The 17,447-nt window shown below is 44.4% G+C and overlaps 4 protein-coding genes across 7 annotated transcripts; 3 read left to right on the top strand and 1 right to left on the bottom strand.

Moving 5' to 3' along the window:
* The first annotated feature begins 842 nt into the window (after positions 1 to 842).
* On the top strand, positions 843 to 4,187 carry Bcpub1. Of its 4 annotated transcripts, none has more exons than XM_024694514.1 (4): positions 843 to 2,131; positions 2,295 to 2,384; positions 2,434 to 3,081; positions 3,129 to 4,187. In XM_024694514.1, exons 1-4 carry the CDS (start codon positions 1,757 to 1,759, stop codon positions 3,513 to 3,515), a joined length of 1,500 nt encoding a protein of 499 aa, XP_024550304.1. In that variant the 5' UTR covers positions 843 to 1,756; the 3' UTR covers positions 3,516 to 4,187. The 4 variants fall into 4 exon arrangements, with proteins under 4 accessions (XP_024550304.1, XP_024550303.1, XP_024550306.1 ...); XM_024694513.1 differs by having other exon boundaries at positions 2,289 to 2,384; XM_024694516.1 differs by having other exon boundaries at positions 843 to 2,140.
* Positions 4,188 to 4,693: 506 nt separating this feature from the next.
* Positions 4,694 to 7,921, top strand: BCIN_08g02610 (hypothetical protein). The gene is made up of 3 exons (XM_024694512.1): positions 4,694 to 6,525; positions 6,573 to 6,690; positions 6,743 to 7,921. The coding sequence occupies exons 1-3, from the start codon at positions 4,797 to 4,799 to the stop codon at positions 7,638 to 7,640; spliced, it is 2,745 nt and encodes a 914-aa protein (XP_024550302.1). The 5' UTR covers positions 4,694 to 4,796; the 3' UTR covers positions 7,641 to 7,921.
* A 295-nt stretch (positions 7,922 to 8,216) lies between these two features.
* Bcedc3 lies at positions 8,217 to 11,139 on the top strand. The gene is made up of 2 exons (XM_024694511.1): positions 8,217 to 8,693; positions 8,758 to 11,139. The coding sequence occupies exons 1-2, from the start codon at positions 8,576 to 8,578 to the stop codon at positions 10,773 to 10,775; spliced, it is 2,136 nt and encodes a 711-aa protein (XP_024550301.1). The 5' UTR covers positions 8,217 to 8,575; the 3' UTR covers positions 10,776 to 11,139.
* A 1,708-nt stretch (positions 11,140 to 12,847) lies between these two features.
* BCIN_08g02590 (hypothetical protein) lies at positions 12,848 to 16,870 on the bottom strand. The gene has a single exon (XM_001551922.2). It carries the CDS (start codon positions 16,068 to 16,070, stop codon positions 13,413 to 13,415), a length of 2,658 nt encoding a protein of 885 aa, XP_001551972.1. The 5' UTR covers positions 16,071 to 16,870; the 3' UTR covers positions 12,848 to 13,412.
* Between the last annotated feature and the right edge of the window lie 577 nt (positions 16,871 to 17,447).

The raw sequence follows: 17,447 nt of genomic DNA, 5'->3' as shown, positions 1-17,447 counted from the left end.
TGACGGCCAATGAAGATTGAACCCAGGTAGGTAGGAGACAGGTATCTAACAACCAATCAAACGATTCGCCAATTGATGGGAGGAGGGGGTTGAATGAAGCAATGTGGGAAAGAATCAAGATTTGGGGGAAAGATATCTACAGAAACAGATATCAAGGAAGCGAATCTATATCCTGTAGGTGGCTGACGGCGACCGTACCTATGATACATGTCCTCAATCGTCGGACGGCAAGATTTGAATCCGAGTTGTTCATAATCATCATATAATACACGCAATAAAAATAAATGGCAAGCGTATATATTGCTTATTGGCATGTGTATGACTTACATACTTCAATAGAATCTTGATAGAAATCCAAGCCAATCGACGCTGAGCAGCTGGAGCACTCAGGAAGACCCATGAGCAGGAATTATGGACGATAATATCCCATCCAATCCACGACGAGATCTCTTCCCCATCCCACCCCACCATACCATACAAACATGCGGAAATAATGGATTTCTGAAGGCGAACCTCTCGATTGAATCAATTGAATTTGTCCCAAAGGGCTCACCTGCATTGAAAGGAAGGAGTCTCCGTACATAAGCGAAAGAAGCAGGCGGAAATGAGCAGTCGCGCAGTCAATCACATCAGTTCCTAGCAGGCACGTCCGTCCCGGCAGCACATATTGAACGAGAAAGAATATCAAAATGCAGGCCGGCTGGCGTATGCGTGCGCCCAAAGGGATGGGAGGGCGAACAGTGGCGAGGATGCTCGTGTGAATATAGATAGACCACCCACGCCGTCACTGCCAGTCCATCGCCGTCCTCGTGCGGAAGGATGAATAATGGATAATGGAAAATGGATGAGGGAAAATTGACAGCCTCAGGCACCGGCAATGCACGCAGCGCATCGTATCACAGCTAGTCATTTGGCTTACCCGCACCCTATCTCGTACCTAGTAGCCTTGTCCATTGCTTAGCGTAGAAACTAACAGAAAGAAAGAAGAGCTACAACCTACCGTTTTTACCAGAAAAAGGACCCTCCTTCATTCAACTTGCAGTAAAAGTAATTTGCGCCGAACTTCTACTTCCTCCTCCCCCCGCCCCAGTTTCTCTTCAGTTCATCCTCTTTTTTTCCTACTGTGTGCAAGAAGAATCATTTGCAGCGTCATCTCTTTCCATCTCTCCTTTTCAATCTCCTGTCGATACAAGGCGTCTGGATCTTCCGAGTGGTGTTTGTCTCCTCTCTCTTCCTCTCGTCTTTTTTTCTGCAGTCGTGATTGATTAATTTCTTTCATATTCACACCTCTCCATCTATCATCATCGTCTCATCCAGGAGGCTTTATTTCTCACGCGGTATTCTGGGATTTGATCGCAGAAAACCCCTCCTTTATCGGTCTCTTACTCTCTGCTACTCCTGCATTACCCTGAGCTTCACCTCGAACTCCATCTGTTCACTTTGAATTCCAAAGTTCAATTATTCATTCACACAACAAGTCATAAACAGCTTGTTGCTTATTTAACTTTTTCCATCGATCTATTTCGCAAGTCATTTATCGGATTTTCGAGTCTCACGCGCTTCTTATCGTTCAAGTTACACCAGAACGTAAATCAGCGCACCTTCGAATCTCAACTTTTTTCGTTCCTTGTATCATCGATCTCTTTACGATCCTCTCCACACAATTTCCTACTTCCGATTTTTAGGTCTATCTGCTTCCTCCGAGCAAGTATTTCGAAGAAACCATCTAAAGTACCATCTTTGATCATATTTTACAATGGCAGACAACGGTGCTCCAGGCAGTGCTCAGCTCCCACCACCACCGCAGACTTCTGCTGGTGCGCCAGGCTATGAGAATGGCCACAATAGCCAGGGCAATCCCTCGCATATGCCACCGCCACCACTTCCACCAGTTATCATTCCGCAGAACACAAATCCAATCCCAACTGCTATTACATCTCCTATGGGCGAAAATGGTGGGGTAATGTCGCCAGACAGCGCCGGTGGATTTGTTCGCCGAGCTGCACCAGAACCAAACAAGCGCGCATTATATGTTGGAGGTCTTGACCCAAGAGTCACTGAAGAAATTCTCCGTCAGATTTTTGAGACAACTGGCCATGTTCAAAATGTCAAAATCATTCCTGACAAGAATGTAGGTGCTGTCAGTATCAATCTTTTCCATTACCGTCATATCCCAAGGCTTCGAGCTCTCGGAGCCTACGAAATCTCTTCGTAGGGCTCAACAGTTTCAACTCTTTGCTTTTCCATACATCGCACTTGAATTTAACATTATGCTAATCGAGGTTCAGTCAAAGGGATTCAACTATGGCTTCGTCGAATATGATGATCCTGGAGCAGCTGAGAGAGCCATGCAAACTTTGAATGGAAGACGTGTCCACCAGGCTGTAAGTGTCATTCTCTAGGTCCTTCAAGCAACAAGCTAATTTCACGTAGGAAATCCGAGTGAACTGGGCTTACCAATCGAACACATCGAACAAGGAAGATACATCAAACCACTTCCACATCTTTGTCGGAGACCTCTCAAACGAAGTGAATGATGAAGTTCTATTACAGGCTTTCTCTGCCTTTGGATCTGTGTCCGAGGCACGTGTTATGTGGGATATGAAGACGGGAAGATCTAGGGGCTATGGTTTTGCTGCTTTCCGCGAACGTCAGGATGCCGAGAAGGCACTAAGCTCTATGGATGGTGAATGGCTGGGCTCCCGAGCTATTCGTTGCAACTGGGCCAACCAGAAGGGTCAGCCATCTATCTCGCAACAGCAAGCCATGTCTGCCATGGGCATGACTCCTACCACACCTTTTGGCCATCATCACTTCCCAACCCATGGTGTTCAGAGCTATGATATGATTGTTCAACAAACTCCTCAATGGCAAACCACTTGCTATGTTGGAAATTTGACACCATACACAACACAACAAGATCTTGTCCCATTGTTCCAGAATTTTGGATATGTTGTCGAGACTCGTTTCCAATCTGATCGAGGCTTTGCTTTTGTAAAGATGGACTCTCATGAGAATGCCGCACTCGCCATTTGTCAATTGAGTGGATACAATGTCAACGGTCGTCCTCTTAAGTGTAGTGTAAGTTTGATTTTCCCTTCATCTTTTCTATGCTAACGATTTTCCAGTGGGGTAAGGATAAAGCACCCACCTCAGCAGGCTTCGATGGCTCTCAGCAAAGCTACAGCCCTCAAGCTGGACCAACTCCTGGTGGATTCCCAGGTACACCCAACGCTTATTTCCCACAATACGGTGGAATGCCTCCGCAAGCTGGACCTCAATCAGCTGGACCCATGGCTAATCAGCAGTCTCCAGGCCAGTTCGCTGGTCAACAAGGAGGATATGGTGGTCCTCCAGCTCAATCTCCAGCTCAATACAGCAACCAACCCATGGGATATGGTGGCCCTGCCAGTGCTGGAGGATATGGTCGTGGTGCTCAACCAACACCAACCGCGCAGTGGAGTGCTCCCGCTACGCAAAGTTACGGGAACGGCTTTGGTGGTTACCAAGGCTAATTTTCTATACGGCTGCATGCATTTATGACCTCTTTTGGAGCAACTATTTTCAGGTGTATTTCGCTTTGTCAAGTTCTTATGGTCCTATGGGGAGCCGGGATATTAAATTTTGGTGGCATAATCTCATTTCCGCATCTGTGCTTTGGTCTCTTATTTGACGGCTAGGCCGAGCAGCATTGAAGTTGCATAGGGCGCTCTATTTCAAGATAATTTTCTTTTGATCCGTAGTTTTCCTATGTTGCCTAGTGTTGGAAAGGTGATTTTTACGTCCATCAAAAAAGTTGTTTTCTTCTCTTCTAGGTTATCGTTGCCTTTGGATTATTTTTTTTGCATTTGATTTATGGTCTCTCGTTCTTCGCCTTTTCTCCTCATGAGTCCACGAATCTACTATAGCGACTACCCCGTTTATATTGTGCCATGACACTTCTTCTTTTTGGTCAACATTGTCATTATCGATATGGCTGGCAGTTACATAAAATATGTTATACGAAAGATTGTAATGAAAATGATAGGTTTGTCCTAAGATTTTTCAGCAGAATCGAAGGATTTGGTTGGCAGGTAGGAAGCCAAAATGGGACGAGGGCACTGTAGAGTTAGAAACATTCACAGCTACCTATTAAAAAGTAATGCTGTCAAACGTCAGCAATGAATACTACAGACTCTCTCTACTTATATATTTTTTTTATGGTGAAGTAGAAATAGATTGCTTTGTGACTGATAATTCAATAGATTAATCTAGATGCCCAAAGGCTGGGATGATCCACCAAGAGGGTCTGTCATGGTATCTGGCTCTTGTAAGACTGAGATTTGAAAACATTGAATTAGAAAGTTCACATGGTTAGGTTAGATATGATGATCAAGCAAAATACCTACTTAGTAGGCACTAATACCTAAGTAACAGATGAACAGATGAACAGATGAACTAAGGACATTCCTACCTATTAGAGGTCTTGGCCCAATGAATGGTTCCTGGCTAATATAAGGTTGAGATCGATTGATGTGCTGATAAACTCAACCAATTTGAACTATCAAAAGTACACACAATTATGGTAATTGCCCCATAAAATTCCCTTGCATAGATCAATGTGGGGTAAGCTAAATTGATTGATTTGATACGACGCGGTCCTTCCAAACGCGGTTTCCCGTGACGCGAGGAAATGCCAAAACAATTTTCTATTGTTCCATTCGTCACCCAGTACCGTACTATATCTACTTATCTACAACAGGAACAGGTGAAACCAAAGTCATTGCCAATAGTTGGCACTTTCCTCAAACGATTTTATGCCATTTGGCATCACCATTCCTCCAGCACTTTCTTCACTCACTAGAAGTCTTTTCGCGCAACGCTGGAGAGCGCATTCTCTTTTAACATTTTACAACACAAATGCACCAACTCGAGGAGCTTCATACTCTTCTATCGCGCACGCGATGTTAAAACGAGCGGTCAAAGCTAAGGCCACAGAGCCTCTACCTCCGAATTCGAAAAACGATGCAAAAAAGGCAGCAGCCACACCAAATAACTTGACACGAAATGGAAATATTCAAGAGTCATTGAAACCAAAACCTTCGCAGGCAATTGGTGGATTTGTACAACCCCTGAGGCCAGCTTCAGCAAATGGGAAGTTGCTGCCCAAAGAAAGCCAATCGACTGTTATATCAAGTGTTGACAGCTCTCGTATGAGTTCATTATTCAGCAGAGATGACGCATTTCAAGATACCCAGAATAGCAGCTTTGATCTTGTGCAACTTGCGGACGAATTCAGCGAGGACGATGATATAGATTTCGATTACAGTTATACTTTGCCTACACAACCTCTGTCTACCAATGCTTCCATGGCAGCACCCCCAAAACCTACCTACCCAATAATACCCTCGTCCCCATTCGCCGAACGATTCAATGCACAACGTGCCCCAAGTAGTAGCGCGCAAACTTGGTCGTCCTCCCCACCCGCAAATAAAGGAACGCCACCTGGAGCTTTGAAACGAAGAGAGCGAGAGCGAGAGCGAGAGCAATTGGCTGCACAGTCTGTCGTAGTTGTTGAAGATGACGAGGCACCAAAGTCAAAACGACGAACACTACCATGGAAGCTGGGACTGTCAGAGCAAGATGAGGTATCGCATAAACAAGAACAAGCCGAAGAATCAAGCTCTGAAGGGATTGGCTCATCTGCTGCCCCAACTTGTTTCAAATGTAGAAAGACCGGACATTATGCCAACAACTGCCCAACCAATGGAAAGGGAAAGCCAAGCGAATGGGCTTTTTCCCCTTTACCTCACGACAAGAAAGATAAGCATATGCCGTGGAACACCACCGCAAGTAAAGTTGCAGAGGAGAGGAGAGCGGTCAAGGAGATGCGAAAGAGAAAAATCGATAAGGCTGAAAAGGCTGCAGCGGAGTCCCATGGGCGTACTAGAACTGCTAAATTGGCCCCGATACAGTTGACTGACGAGCAAACTCGGGTCAAGGACCTTGTTGTGGATCAGGGCAAAAGTGTCTTTTTTACTGGTTCTGCGGGTACTGGAAAATCCGTTTTGATGAGATCAATCATTGCTGCTTTGAAAAAGAAGTATGTCCGCGAGGGTGACCGAGTTGCTGTCACAGCTTCTACAGGCTTAGCTGCCTGCAATATCGGGGGCGTGACACTTCACAGTTTTGGTGGTATTGGACTGGGTAAGGAGGATGTACCTACTCTTATAAAGAAAATAAAGAAAAACAACAAAGCCAAGCTTCGATGGACAAGAACTAAGGTTTTGGTCATTGATGAGATCTCCATGGTGGACGGCGATTTGTTCGATAAATTAGAAGAGATTGCCAGAGGAATGCGTAACAATGGACGACCGTTTGGAGGTATACAACTTGTGATCACAGGAGATTTTTTCCAACTACCTCCCGTTCCAGATTACAATCAAAAAAGTCGAGGTGTCAAATTCGCATTTGACGCCGCTACCTGGGGCACTGCAATTCACCATACGATTGGTTTAACAGAAGTTTTTCGTCAGAAGGACCCTGGTAAGTTGGATCTATTATATCTACCCAATCAAGCTAACACTTTATAGTGTTTGCAAATATGTTAAACGAGATGCGACTGGGGAAGGTCTCTCAAGACACTATAAAAGCTTTCGTTGAAATGAAACGCGCCATAAATTATGAAGACGACTTGACAGCTACAGAATTGTGCGTGTATATAAGTGCAGTATCAAGCCTTTTCATTGCTAACTGTTGTCAGATTTCCAACCCGAAATGAGGTCGAGAACTCGAATACATTCAGACTGAGAAATCTACATGGCAAGGCGTACAGGTTTGAAGCTGCCGACTCTGGATCAATTACCGATGAAGGGATGAGGGAAAAACTTCTTTCCAACATGATGGCCCCCAAATCGATTGAGCTGAAGAAGGGTGCTCAAGTCATGCTAATCAAAAACATGGACGACGGTCTAGTGAACGGATCACTTGGGAAAGTTGTTGCATTTATGAGTGAAAAATCGTTCGAGATCTACGATGCCAACCCAGACATACTCAACGAAAAAGAACTTTCCGATGCCGAAGAAGAAAACCACCGGCAATCAGATCTCGCAAAGTTCAAACAGACTAATAAGGAGCTACCTATCACCGGCGTCTCCAATCATGGAAGGCTGTTTCCACTGGTGCGGTTTTCCATTCCAGACGGAACTGTTAGAGACCTTCTTGTTCAGCCCGAGGATTGGAAGATCGAACTGCCCAACGGAGAGGTCCAGGCACAACGCAGCCAGTTACCTCTTATTCTTGCCTGGGCACTTTCCATACATAAAGCACAAGGGCAAACACTGGAGCGTGTCAAGATTGACTTGAAAAGGGTGTTCGAGAACGGTCAAGCGTATGTTGCGTTGAGTCGGGCAACAAGCCAGGCTGGCTTGGAGGTTCAGAATTTCGATCCAAAGAAAGTTATGGCTCACCCAAGGGTTGCGGAATTTTACAACAGCTTGTATAGCGTCAACAAAGCTTTGGCACACCCAAGGGTTGCGAGAGCAGATCCACCAAAGATACCAACGAAACCCATCAAGCCATTGCAAGACGATGATTTCTTTGACGAGGGGGAAGAGATTGCACGCCAATTCATGAGTGGCGGGCGTCAATGGGAACCATGATGGCAGGTTTTGGGGGTGTTGCAGGAGTCACTGGGATTTACTTAGATTTGCTCGATTGGGCTGTAAAGGTTGTATGGTAGGCGATCTATGAATAGGTATTGAGCCCGCAAAAACGGGACTGACTTTGCACGGCGCCATTGTTAAGTATGGGATGAACAGACGAGTACGAATTATACCCTTCATCTTCATGTGTATTGATTTTACCTACCAAGTTGCAAGGACCTCTTGTAAAATAGCTAATACAAAACGAATCAACTCCATCCCCTACTTATTACTGCCCATACAATATTTTTACTTTGAAGAATGCTCAGGATGTGTAATGTCTCTCGTGTCTCCATGCCTACCCACGTGCGCCACCTCAACTATATCGATCTAGTGCTTCTTAAAACGACTATCCAGAGCATCGCCAAGAATTGTGTTCAAATATATTTGGTTGCAATGACGCTCTTTCTTACCTTGGTGTATTGACGACATGATTGACGGCCCAGTGAGATCGTTTCGTCTTCTGGGATCTACAACGAGACCTTCCTAACAAACCTTGAAATTCACCCCGCGCTACCAACCTATCTCTCTATCGATAAGGCGGCGGGGAGGATATCTTGAGGCGGCGATTATTATCACTAGCTCTAAAACCCGATATACTTTTTTGTCTCACTCTCGCGACTCGCTATTACCTACCCTTGTAAACTCCCAACCATCAGAAAGAAAAATTAACAAAGCTGTCAAGTTTGTCAAGTTTGTTTCACGAGAAACACTTTCTCTTCTACCCATTTCACCCATTTCGAATCAGAATTCCACCAACAGTTCTCTCTATCTTCATCCATTCAGAGCTACTTACCCAAAACTACGCGCTTATACCACCCTCCATTTCTTACTGCATATCACAAAACTCTCTTCTCAGCCAGTGGTGAACTGCCAAAGAAACGAAACCCAACATGTCGAACCAATTTATTGGGCTTACCATGTTGGTGACGTTAAGTTCTCCGCCTGGTGCACAATTGCGAGGCATTGTCAGTAGCATTGAACCGGGTAAAAGCCTGACTTTACGAGAAGGTTGGTGCTCACGTAACGTTGGCAAACAAATTCATTGCATTGGCTAACGCGAAGTGTCTCATAGTTACATGCCCATCTAATGGCAAATATGTCCCTGAGTTTACAATTAACGCGGCGGAAATTACGGAATTGATTGAGGCTCGGAATGAAAATGTCAAGCCGCCCTCTCCGGTTATACAGCAGAAGCCAGCGGTTGTACCTGCGTCGGTTGCGAAAAAGTTCGAAGATCCGGCGATTCTGAGCATGGGAAGGAGACCTGGATCGGTGATTTCTCCTGCAGTATCGATTCAATCACATTCTCAATTGGAGAGTGCTTCAATGGAACGCGATGGTTCGGCGCGAACTGTTGTTGGTCGTGAGAATAGGCGCAAAGAACAGAATACTTCATCTACCTTACCCGATAGTTTGACGAGTCAGGAAACGCACAATCAGGCAGAGCTGGAGCATGAAGAAGCGGAGATTCTGGAGGAAGAACTCGATGCAGAACTAGCTGGGTTGTCGGTAGAGCCGGCTTTGGCCAAATCGGGACGACAACGAACTCGCAGGAGAAAGAATCAAGGAAAGAAGCCTGTAGAACGTGTCTTCCAGGAGCCAATTGTTGGACCTTCGAAAAACAACCCCGGATCAAAAGGTTGGAGACAAACTCCTTTGCTAGAACCAGTTACTTCATTCCAACCATTTGCAACATTGAAGAAGTCTCAGAGGAGGGGTAACAGGAATATGGACGAGAATGGATGGGCTACTGAAGAAGCAACCGATGTGCAAGAGATGGGAGATTTTGATTTTGCTGGTAGTTTAGCAAAATTTGACAAGAAATCTGTTTTCAACCAAATGCAGGCAGAGGATGCTATAGCAGAATCAGACCGCTTAGTTGGACACAATCGCTTGCCCAAGGCAAAACCAGGAACGTATGGGGGAAAGAATCTTCATCCTACCGAGAACGTTTTGGATGCGCCAAACGGTGCTACAAAGGCTCCCGAACTTTGGAAGAGTGATGCTGATGATACCGACATCCAAGAAATAAGTAGTCAAAGAGGTTCAGGGAGTGGTAGAAACTCTCGTGCACGAAGACCAGAGAGTAAAATAGGTAACCACCACAGACCTATTTCACGGAAAGGAAGTACTGTTCCAAGCTCCCAGCCATCACGAAATATTCCAGTCGCACCGTCAAAGCCTATGTTATATCTTGTTCCTTCAGATCGTCGATGTGAACCTATCTCGGCGCTTCAGATGCTTAACCTTGAGAATATCGCAGATGCTGAACTTGGCCTCACCGAAGATATGATGACTGAGAATGCAGGACGCGGTATTGCTGAAGTTGGATTGTCGGCTGTGAACACCGGAGGTCGTGGTTTGACCCAAGGCAAGAAATCTACCGTCCCAACGGTCGTAGTCTTCGCCGGGAACAACAAGAGTGGGCTCCGAGCTGTAGCAGCAGGTCGACATCTCCGAAACCACGGTCTCAATGTTGTCGTTTGTGTCCTCGGGCTCGAACGTGATTCCGAACTTTTGGTTGGACTTAGGTGTCAAATAAAAGTTTTCCGTGGTTTCGGTGGTAAAGTTTTTACCAAGACTGAACTTCTTGATTTTATCAAAACTTCAGGCGCACCTATCGATCTTATCATAGATGGTCTTCTTGGTCTTACAATGTCATTCGAAGAATTACGAACAGGTGACCAGGCTGCAGCTTACGAACTCATTGAATGGGCCAACCGAAGTAAAGCAGCTGTTCTCGCCATTGATGTTCCTACGGGCATTGATCCCACGAGTGGAAAGGTCAGTGTCATTGATGGACGAAAATTATATATTTTTGCGAGATATGTTGTTGCAATGGGTGCACCCAAGAAGGGTTTGTTAGAAGCAATGAGTATGGGTGAGGGAGTTGGGGATGAAGAGAAAGCAGGATTGGGAATTACAAGTGCAAACGCGAAAGCGAGTGTGGAATGGCAACTTTTTGTTGCGGATATTGGACTTGGAATGGCAGTTTGGAAGAAAGCTGGTACGAGGGTCAGAAGGGGAGTGGAGTTTGAGGGCAGTTGGGTATTGGGAATGAGATTTCAAAGTGGTGCGGTAGTTGCATGAACTTCTGTTCGAGTTTGAGATTGAGCTTCGTTTCTTGGTAGACTAATTATTATATGGTGTGCGTGAATGGGATGGGACGGGATCAAAAGCATAAATTTCGGAGTGGGAGTGGAATGGGATTAATAGCATTGTAATGGCGTTATAGTTGCATATTTTTTAGCATTGGTTTGCTGCATGGCTAACTGGCTGGTTGGCTTTGAAAGATGAGAAGATGGAAATGAATGAAACGAAATGGTAAGATACAAATAGCTTACTTGTTCTTAGATGAGATGATGGCATGAAGGGGTGAAATGAGAAACATAGATATAGTTATCAATATCAATATCTTTATCTTTATCAGTGGAATAGATGTTTTCTTCTTTCATTTTTGAGGGACTAGCAACAGTGAGATTTATCGTTCTGATATATGAGTTTGACAAAAGGTAGTTCTGCGATACAAATATGACAATGCGATGCGATGCGATGCGAAGGTATTAGGTTCGTGGAGGAAATGAAATAACTATAGGGGGGATTATTAGATTGGATTGAGTATCAATGATTCGATTCATGTAGATGATCTGTATTACGCATATTCTTATATGTATATGTATATATCTACTATAAGTTTAACATATACTGAGTTGTTGTTACTTGTGTAGTATAATATATTTTTATGGTTCTTGGGTATATGGATGTGGATGTGTATCTCGGTAAGATGTGAATATGTGAATATGTGGTGAATAGGAATAGGGGTAGATATTTGGGTACTTGTTTATTTTAATGTGATGAGGATGAGATGGGGAGGTTATGAGATTGTGTGTTTGTGTATTTGTATATTTTCTATATGTGAGCTTGAATTTTGTAGTTTGTATGTATGTATGAATGAGGATTTGTAAACTTTAGGTTTGTTCTGAATTTTTATTTATTTATTTATTTTTTTGGTTATGTGATATGAGATATATATGTGTATATATGTGTATATATGCACATCACATCACAATATTCGAATATCGAATTCTAGATATGATATCTATATATTTTTTATTACGAAAACGTGTTTTTCAATTTCAATATCAGAATTTTCATTTCGTAGCCGGGTGGATCTTGATCTTGATTTTGATTTTGATTTTGATTTTGATCTTGATTTTGATGTTGATTATGAATATGAATATGAATATGAATATATCCAGGCTTCTAATATAATAAGTACTATATATGTGTGATATAATGTAATGTAATGTAATATGACATCATATGCATACACATACAAGCGTTCCCGAAACTGGAAATGGAAATCGGAATCGAAATCAACACTTTAGTTAGCTGTGCTGTGCTGTGCTGTGCTAAGTAAATCTACAGTGGGTGTCATAATACACTCAACTCACTCACTCACTCACTCAACTCACTCACTCAATCCCAATCCCAATCTTCCGCCCCCCCCCCTCGATAATAAAACTCCAGGATCTAATTTCGGCTTTGTGGTATAATTGACGTAGTATCAATATCATTCGACACATAATCCGAATCCGAGAGAGGATATAATTATAATGTTTATGAGGGGGGGAGGGGAGGCGAGGCGAGGCGAGGCGAGTAGTGGGAGTGGTGTGAGAGGGGGGTTGGATGAGGGACCAGTGGACAAGAGTAGTTGGAGACGGGGAGGGCGAGATAGGTAGGAGGTAGGTGTGAAAAGTGAAAAGTGAAAAGTGAAAAGTGAAAAGTGAAAAGTGAAAAGTGAAAAGTGAAAAATAAAAAGTGAAAAGAGAGAGAGAGAGAGAGAGAGAGAGAGAGAGAGAGAGAGAGAGAGAGAGACCAACCCATCCACCCACAAAACCACAAGAGCTCTCTCATCCCCAACCCGACCCAACCCATCCTCCCCCCCCCCCCATCCAAATCCAAATCAAATGCACAATCCAATCCCCCCCTTTTTTTAAAAAAAAAAAAAATAAAATAAAAAAAAATTAAAAAAAAACCTCCACCATTCTCCCTCCTACTTCTCCACATACATATGAATTGCAAACGTGGTTTCCCCTTTCCCCTTTCCCCTTCGCTCACTCACTCAGCACTGCAGAGACGTACGTGCTAGAGTCGACTGTTGGAATCTCACATCCATCCATTTATCCACTATACACAAGTCCTAGGATACAAAAACAATTCTGATTCTACTGCGCACTACTGATTAAAGTATTAATAATCCCGTTATATATATATATATATATGCATGCATGCATACTGTTTATTCAACGCGCTAGAGGTATCAAGTGCAAGCTAATGCAATCCCATTCCACACAAACTCATCCTTCCACCCATATAATACAATCCGTCCATCTATTCATACAAGCAACCTTGCCTTGCTTACAACTTTGCCCAATCCAAATCCAAATCCATTTTAATCCAATCTATCTATATACACCCCCCTCTTGCGAGTTATTCTTCAGAACTTCTAATCCTCTCTTTCACTCTTACTCTATTAACCTTCAGGGAGGTCCTCATTCTCTAATTTCCTGGATGCAAATATATCTCTTGCTCAAGCTCAAGCTCAAGCTCATGCTCATATGACTCAACCAAATTCATCTGTTACCCAACCCAACCCACCAACCAACCCATCAATCAATCTGCATACTTATCCTACACCCCCACCCATTGAGCTCATCCCACCCATTACGACGCACTCGCCCAAAGACTATGATTAACCCTCGCGGGCAACTTCCTCCCCTTCAACCTCTGATCAATAAGCCACAAACCCACCACAAATTCATCTCTCTCCAATCTCCCAAAGCGCTTCTGCTTCTGCCGTCCCCAATATCCCTTTCCATGGACCAACTCCCAAACCTCCTCCAACACATCTCCTCCCAATCTACTCCTCTCCCACAGATCCTTCACCACCATTCCCGGCACCGTATCCGCCGCCCCTTCAATTTCTATGATTTCTCCACGAGGATCCATCGTGTAGGGAAAAAGACCTTTATTACTAGCCCAGAGAGCTTCATATCTTTTCCTCTCTTTCTCCGTAATTTCATCTCTCCATCTCTTTCGATTTCCCTCATCATGTTTATTTGGATGTTTCTTAACCAAATGCTTCTTAGCTCTTCTCTTCTCCCCCTCTCCTTCTTCTTCCTTCAATTCTTTCTCCGTCTTAGGTTTCCGCATCGTGGTTTTCATAGTTGGAACTCCAGTTGCCGATAAAGTGTTCTGAGGAGGTGTAGGTGTTCTTGAATGTTCGGAATGGAAAAATTTCTTGAGTCGTCGAGGGGGAGGGGGAGCTGGAGGTTGAATAACTCCAGGGGATATAGAAGGAGTAGAGGCACGTGATGATGCAAGGTATCCAGCTACCATAGCGTTGGAAAGGGTTTTGGCAGTCATACTCGGGGCGTAAGTGGACGTCTGAAGTCGTTTTTGCTCTGCTATCTTTGCACGAAAGGAGGGTGATTTGGGTTTAGGTTGAGAAGACGCGGATACGAAAGAATCATCTGAGGATTCATCATCGTCAGCATCGTTGTTGTAGGATTGTCTGGACACGGGTGGTCTAGACGGTAGTGTGGGTTTGGAAGATCTACGAGGAGTTTTGGTGGTAGAAGAACTCCTTGGAGATTGAGTGGGAGATTCTGAGGCTGGCTCAGTTCTGTCAGCTGTCGTTAATATAGGAGATTGCATTGAACGTGGCTGAGGCGCGTGCATGGGAAGGCTCGTCGATTGGTCTCCCGATACAGAAAGGTTAGCAGGTGTACGTCGTGGAGGTGGTAAAGAAGGCTTTTGTACTGATGCCTTCGATGATGACTCAGTAGATTCAAGAGTATGAGAAGATGTAGGTCGAATAGATTGTAGCGAGGGCTTGGCTGACGGTTTCGCAGGCGGTGGTCCATGAGAAGAAACCGGCCGGGAGAGTTTTTGAATTGAAGGCTTTGTAGAAAGATTAGGCACTGGGCCATGAGAAGAAGCAGGTCGAGTATTGTATATGGCAGGCTTCTGCACTGGAGGTTTTGGAGATGGTTTGGGGGCTTCGGAACTAGTAGTATGGGAGGAAACAGGCGGAGGCTGTACGTCAGGCTTTGACACAGGTTTCGAGGGCCCAGGCACAGAAGCTTGTGAAGAAGAAGGTCGCGGGTGTATCACAGGCTTCGGCTTCGATTTTACTTGCTCAGAAATAGGGGCTTGCGAAGAAGCAATTCGAGATTGTACTGAAGATTCTGAAGCATGAGAAGAAACCGGTCTGGTCAGGCCTGCCGGCTTCAAAACAGGTATAGGCGCATGACTCGAAACCGGTCTTTTCTGAACCTGTCTATTCACAATCTCATTTCCCCTATTACTGACAAGTCCTCTTTCTTTCTTCACTCCCTTATCCGGCTGCTCCCACATCTCCACCAAATTAGACGTGGGAGGAATACTCGATAAATCCACCCTCCTATCCGTACTATCAATCGAACTCGCATAACTCTGTCTTCTACTCGGCAATGGACTTGCCTGTTTCCCCATTCCCATCCCCATCCCATAATTTTGACCCGTATGACTCGGACTATTTTCCCTACTTCTCTTTGCCGCCAAATTCGCCGCCATAAACGCCGCCGAATTATTTTTCACATTCGGACTGGTTTCCGATGTACCCGAAAATGGAGGTAGTAAATGTCCATTCGGTCTTTGATTTCGTTTTTGAGGGATTCTCTGCCCCCCTTGATATTCCAGTCCTCCACTAATAACACTTCCCCCATCTGTTTCGCTCTCCCCTGTCCTTTCCCTCCCTACTTTTTGATATCCGTATATCTGCTGTTCACCTCCCATCCCCGGATCCGTCACCGAAACCTTAGAAGGACTTCTCGTTCTCCCTCCTCCATTATTAGGGGACCCTCCCCCTCCAACCCTCACCTTCGTAGCAGCCGCCAATGCCCCATCTTTCCCCCCCAAACCATTCCCTCCCAATTGTGTTTTCCCCGCAAACTTATTCGGCACCACTGGCGTCGCCTTGCCCATCGCATTCGAGAAAGCCAGAGCAGCGCCCGTCAACGCCGCATTCTGCACTGCGCCCGTTCCTCTTCCCGTTCCCGTTTCTATTCTCGTTCCTCCTGTATTTATATTTCGAAGCGAACTTGTACTCGGATTATGGTTTATCATTCGCTGCGGAGAAGATGTCGTCGTGCTCGAATTCGAATGCAAAGTTGAAGTCGAAGCCGACGCCGATGCTGATGCCGATGCCGATGCTGAATTCCCAGGGGCAGATGTCGATGCATTATCAGAGTGTGTATTCTTCGTGCCCGTAGTTTCCGGTCGAGTAATCTTTCCCGGAGTCGTACTGCCCGTCCTGCCATCTGAATGCGCGTCTGCCATTGTACCAGTAACTGCGAACTATCCACTAATATCCTCTCCTATCCTACGCAATGCAATCCAGCACCGTGCTAGAGCGCACCCTTCATTCGTAAAGCGCGCGACGCAGAGAATTGAAATGTCGAGATCATGGGGACGGATACTTTGGTTCCAGTAATTCGCAGCTCAGATTTCATGAATCTCACAATCAATCTGGTAATTGAGATAATTAGGTATGCAGGCAGGAAGAGATATGTAAGGTACTCGTATCGATTGGAGTATTCGCAGGAGAGTGGAGTCTTTTGATAATCCCGTCCGTCATAAGATCATTGCTTATGAGACATACATGTCAAACCGAAGATTCCATCAATTCCACACCCATCAATCAATCAATCAATCAGTACCTTACACTGATTATTACCCTCAATCCAAACTGTTAATAGTCTCCCTTTAACAAAACCCCCAAGCCAACCGAGTGAACACGGCCAACCCTCCTCATAATCAAATGTTCAAATGTTCAAACAATCAAACAATCAACCACCGTCGCAATAAACTTTCCAAAATGCATGTATTATTATTAACCTCACGTCTAAAAGTTCTCATGCACGCACGCACGCACGCACGCACACATGCAACCTCTCCTCTCCTCTCCTCTCCTCTCCTCTCCTCTCCTCTCCTCTGCTACGAAATCAAATCTAGAGATTAATAAATAAACTTTCTTCCCTCCACGTTTGCAGCTAGGTAATCATCATTGGTTCCAGGTGCTAAAGCTAGGAAGGCATGGCGCATTGTAGTAAGTAAAGTAGCATGGAAACAACACACCCTAATAATAATAATAATAATAATAAAACAATACTCTAAGCCCAGCAACCAGCCAAGCCTAAAAATAGATTAATAACGGTGGCAGATTGAAAGAGAGACTTCTGGTGTTCCATTCCTTCCTTCCTTCCTTCCTTCCATTCCTCACCAATCCAATCCAGCCCTATGAGAAAAAGGAAGGGGAAAAAAAAAAAAAAAAGACATTTCCATATCATAACAATAACAACTCAAAAATGACTTCTACATATTCTGGATCCATCCATCTGTCAATTTTGTTATAACTCTGTACATTATCGGGGAACGTTTGATATTGGTTATTAAGTTCACTCTGGTGTACATCTCACCTAATCTTCTTCTATATATTACTTACTGGTCCGTATTTTTGATTATATATCCATGATTTGATAGAGATGGAGCATTTCATCAAATTCACATCCAGTCTCTTCAGATACCTACCAAAAATGATTTTCATTACAAACTTTCAAGAACCATCACAATCAAACGGATTCCTGGAACAGTTATATCACTTCAACCATTCTTTCTTCACGCATATCATGCATCCATGTATCCATGCATCCATCC

The sequence above is a fragment of the Botrytis cinerea genome, chromosome 8 (genome assembly GCF_000143535.2).
Source record: "Botrytis cinerea B05.10 chromosome 8, complete sequence".
NCBI lineage: Eukaryota > Fungi > Ascomycota > Leotiomycetes > Helotiales > Sclerotiniaceae > Botrytis > Botrytis cinerea.
The sequence above is the reverse complement of the archived record's forward strand: the minus strand, read 5'-3'. Positions and strand labels throughout refer to the sequence as shown.

Bases quoted from the DNA above. Each gene is read 5' to 3' on its own strand.
- BCIN_08g02610 (XM_024694512.1), top strand. From the start codon at position 4,797: ATGCCATTTGGCATCACCATTCCTCCAGCACTTTCTTCACTCACTAGA. The intron at 6,526-6,572 runs GTAAGTTGGATC...AACACTTTATAG, and splicing joins TTTTCGTCAGAAGGACCCTG to TGTTTGCAAATATGTTAAAC. The intron at 6,691-6,742 runs GTGCGTGTATAT...AACTGTTGTCAG, and splicing joins GACTTGACAGCTACAGAATT to ATTTCCAACCCGAAATGAGG.
- Bcpub1 (XM_024694515.1), top strand. From the start codon at position 1,757: ATGGCAGACAACGGTGCTCCAGGCAGTGCTCAGCTCCCACCACCACCG. The intron at 2,141-2,288 runs GTCAGTATCAAT...ATCGAGGTTCAG, and splicing joins CTGACAAGAATGTAGGTGCT to TCAAAGGGATTCAACTATGG. The intron at 2,385-2,433 runs GTAAGTGTCATT...AATTTCACGTAG, and splicing joins GAAGACGTGTCCACCAGGCT to GAAATCCGAGTGAACTGGGC.
- Bcedc3 (XM_024694511.1), top strand. From the start codon at position 8,576: ATGTCGAACCAATTTATTGGGCTTACCATGTTGGTGACGTTAAGTTCT. The intron at 8,694-8,757 runs GTTGGTGCTCAC...AGTGTCTCATAG, and splicing joins AAGCCTGACTTTACGAGAAG to TTACATGCCCATCTAATGGC.
- BCIN_08g02590 (XM_001551922.2), bottom strand. From the start codon at position 16,070: ATGGCAGACGCGCATTCAGATGGCAGGACGGGCAGTACGACTCCGGGA.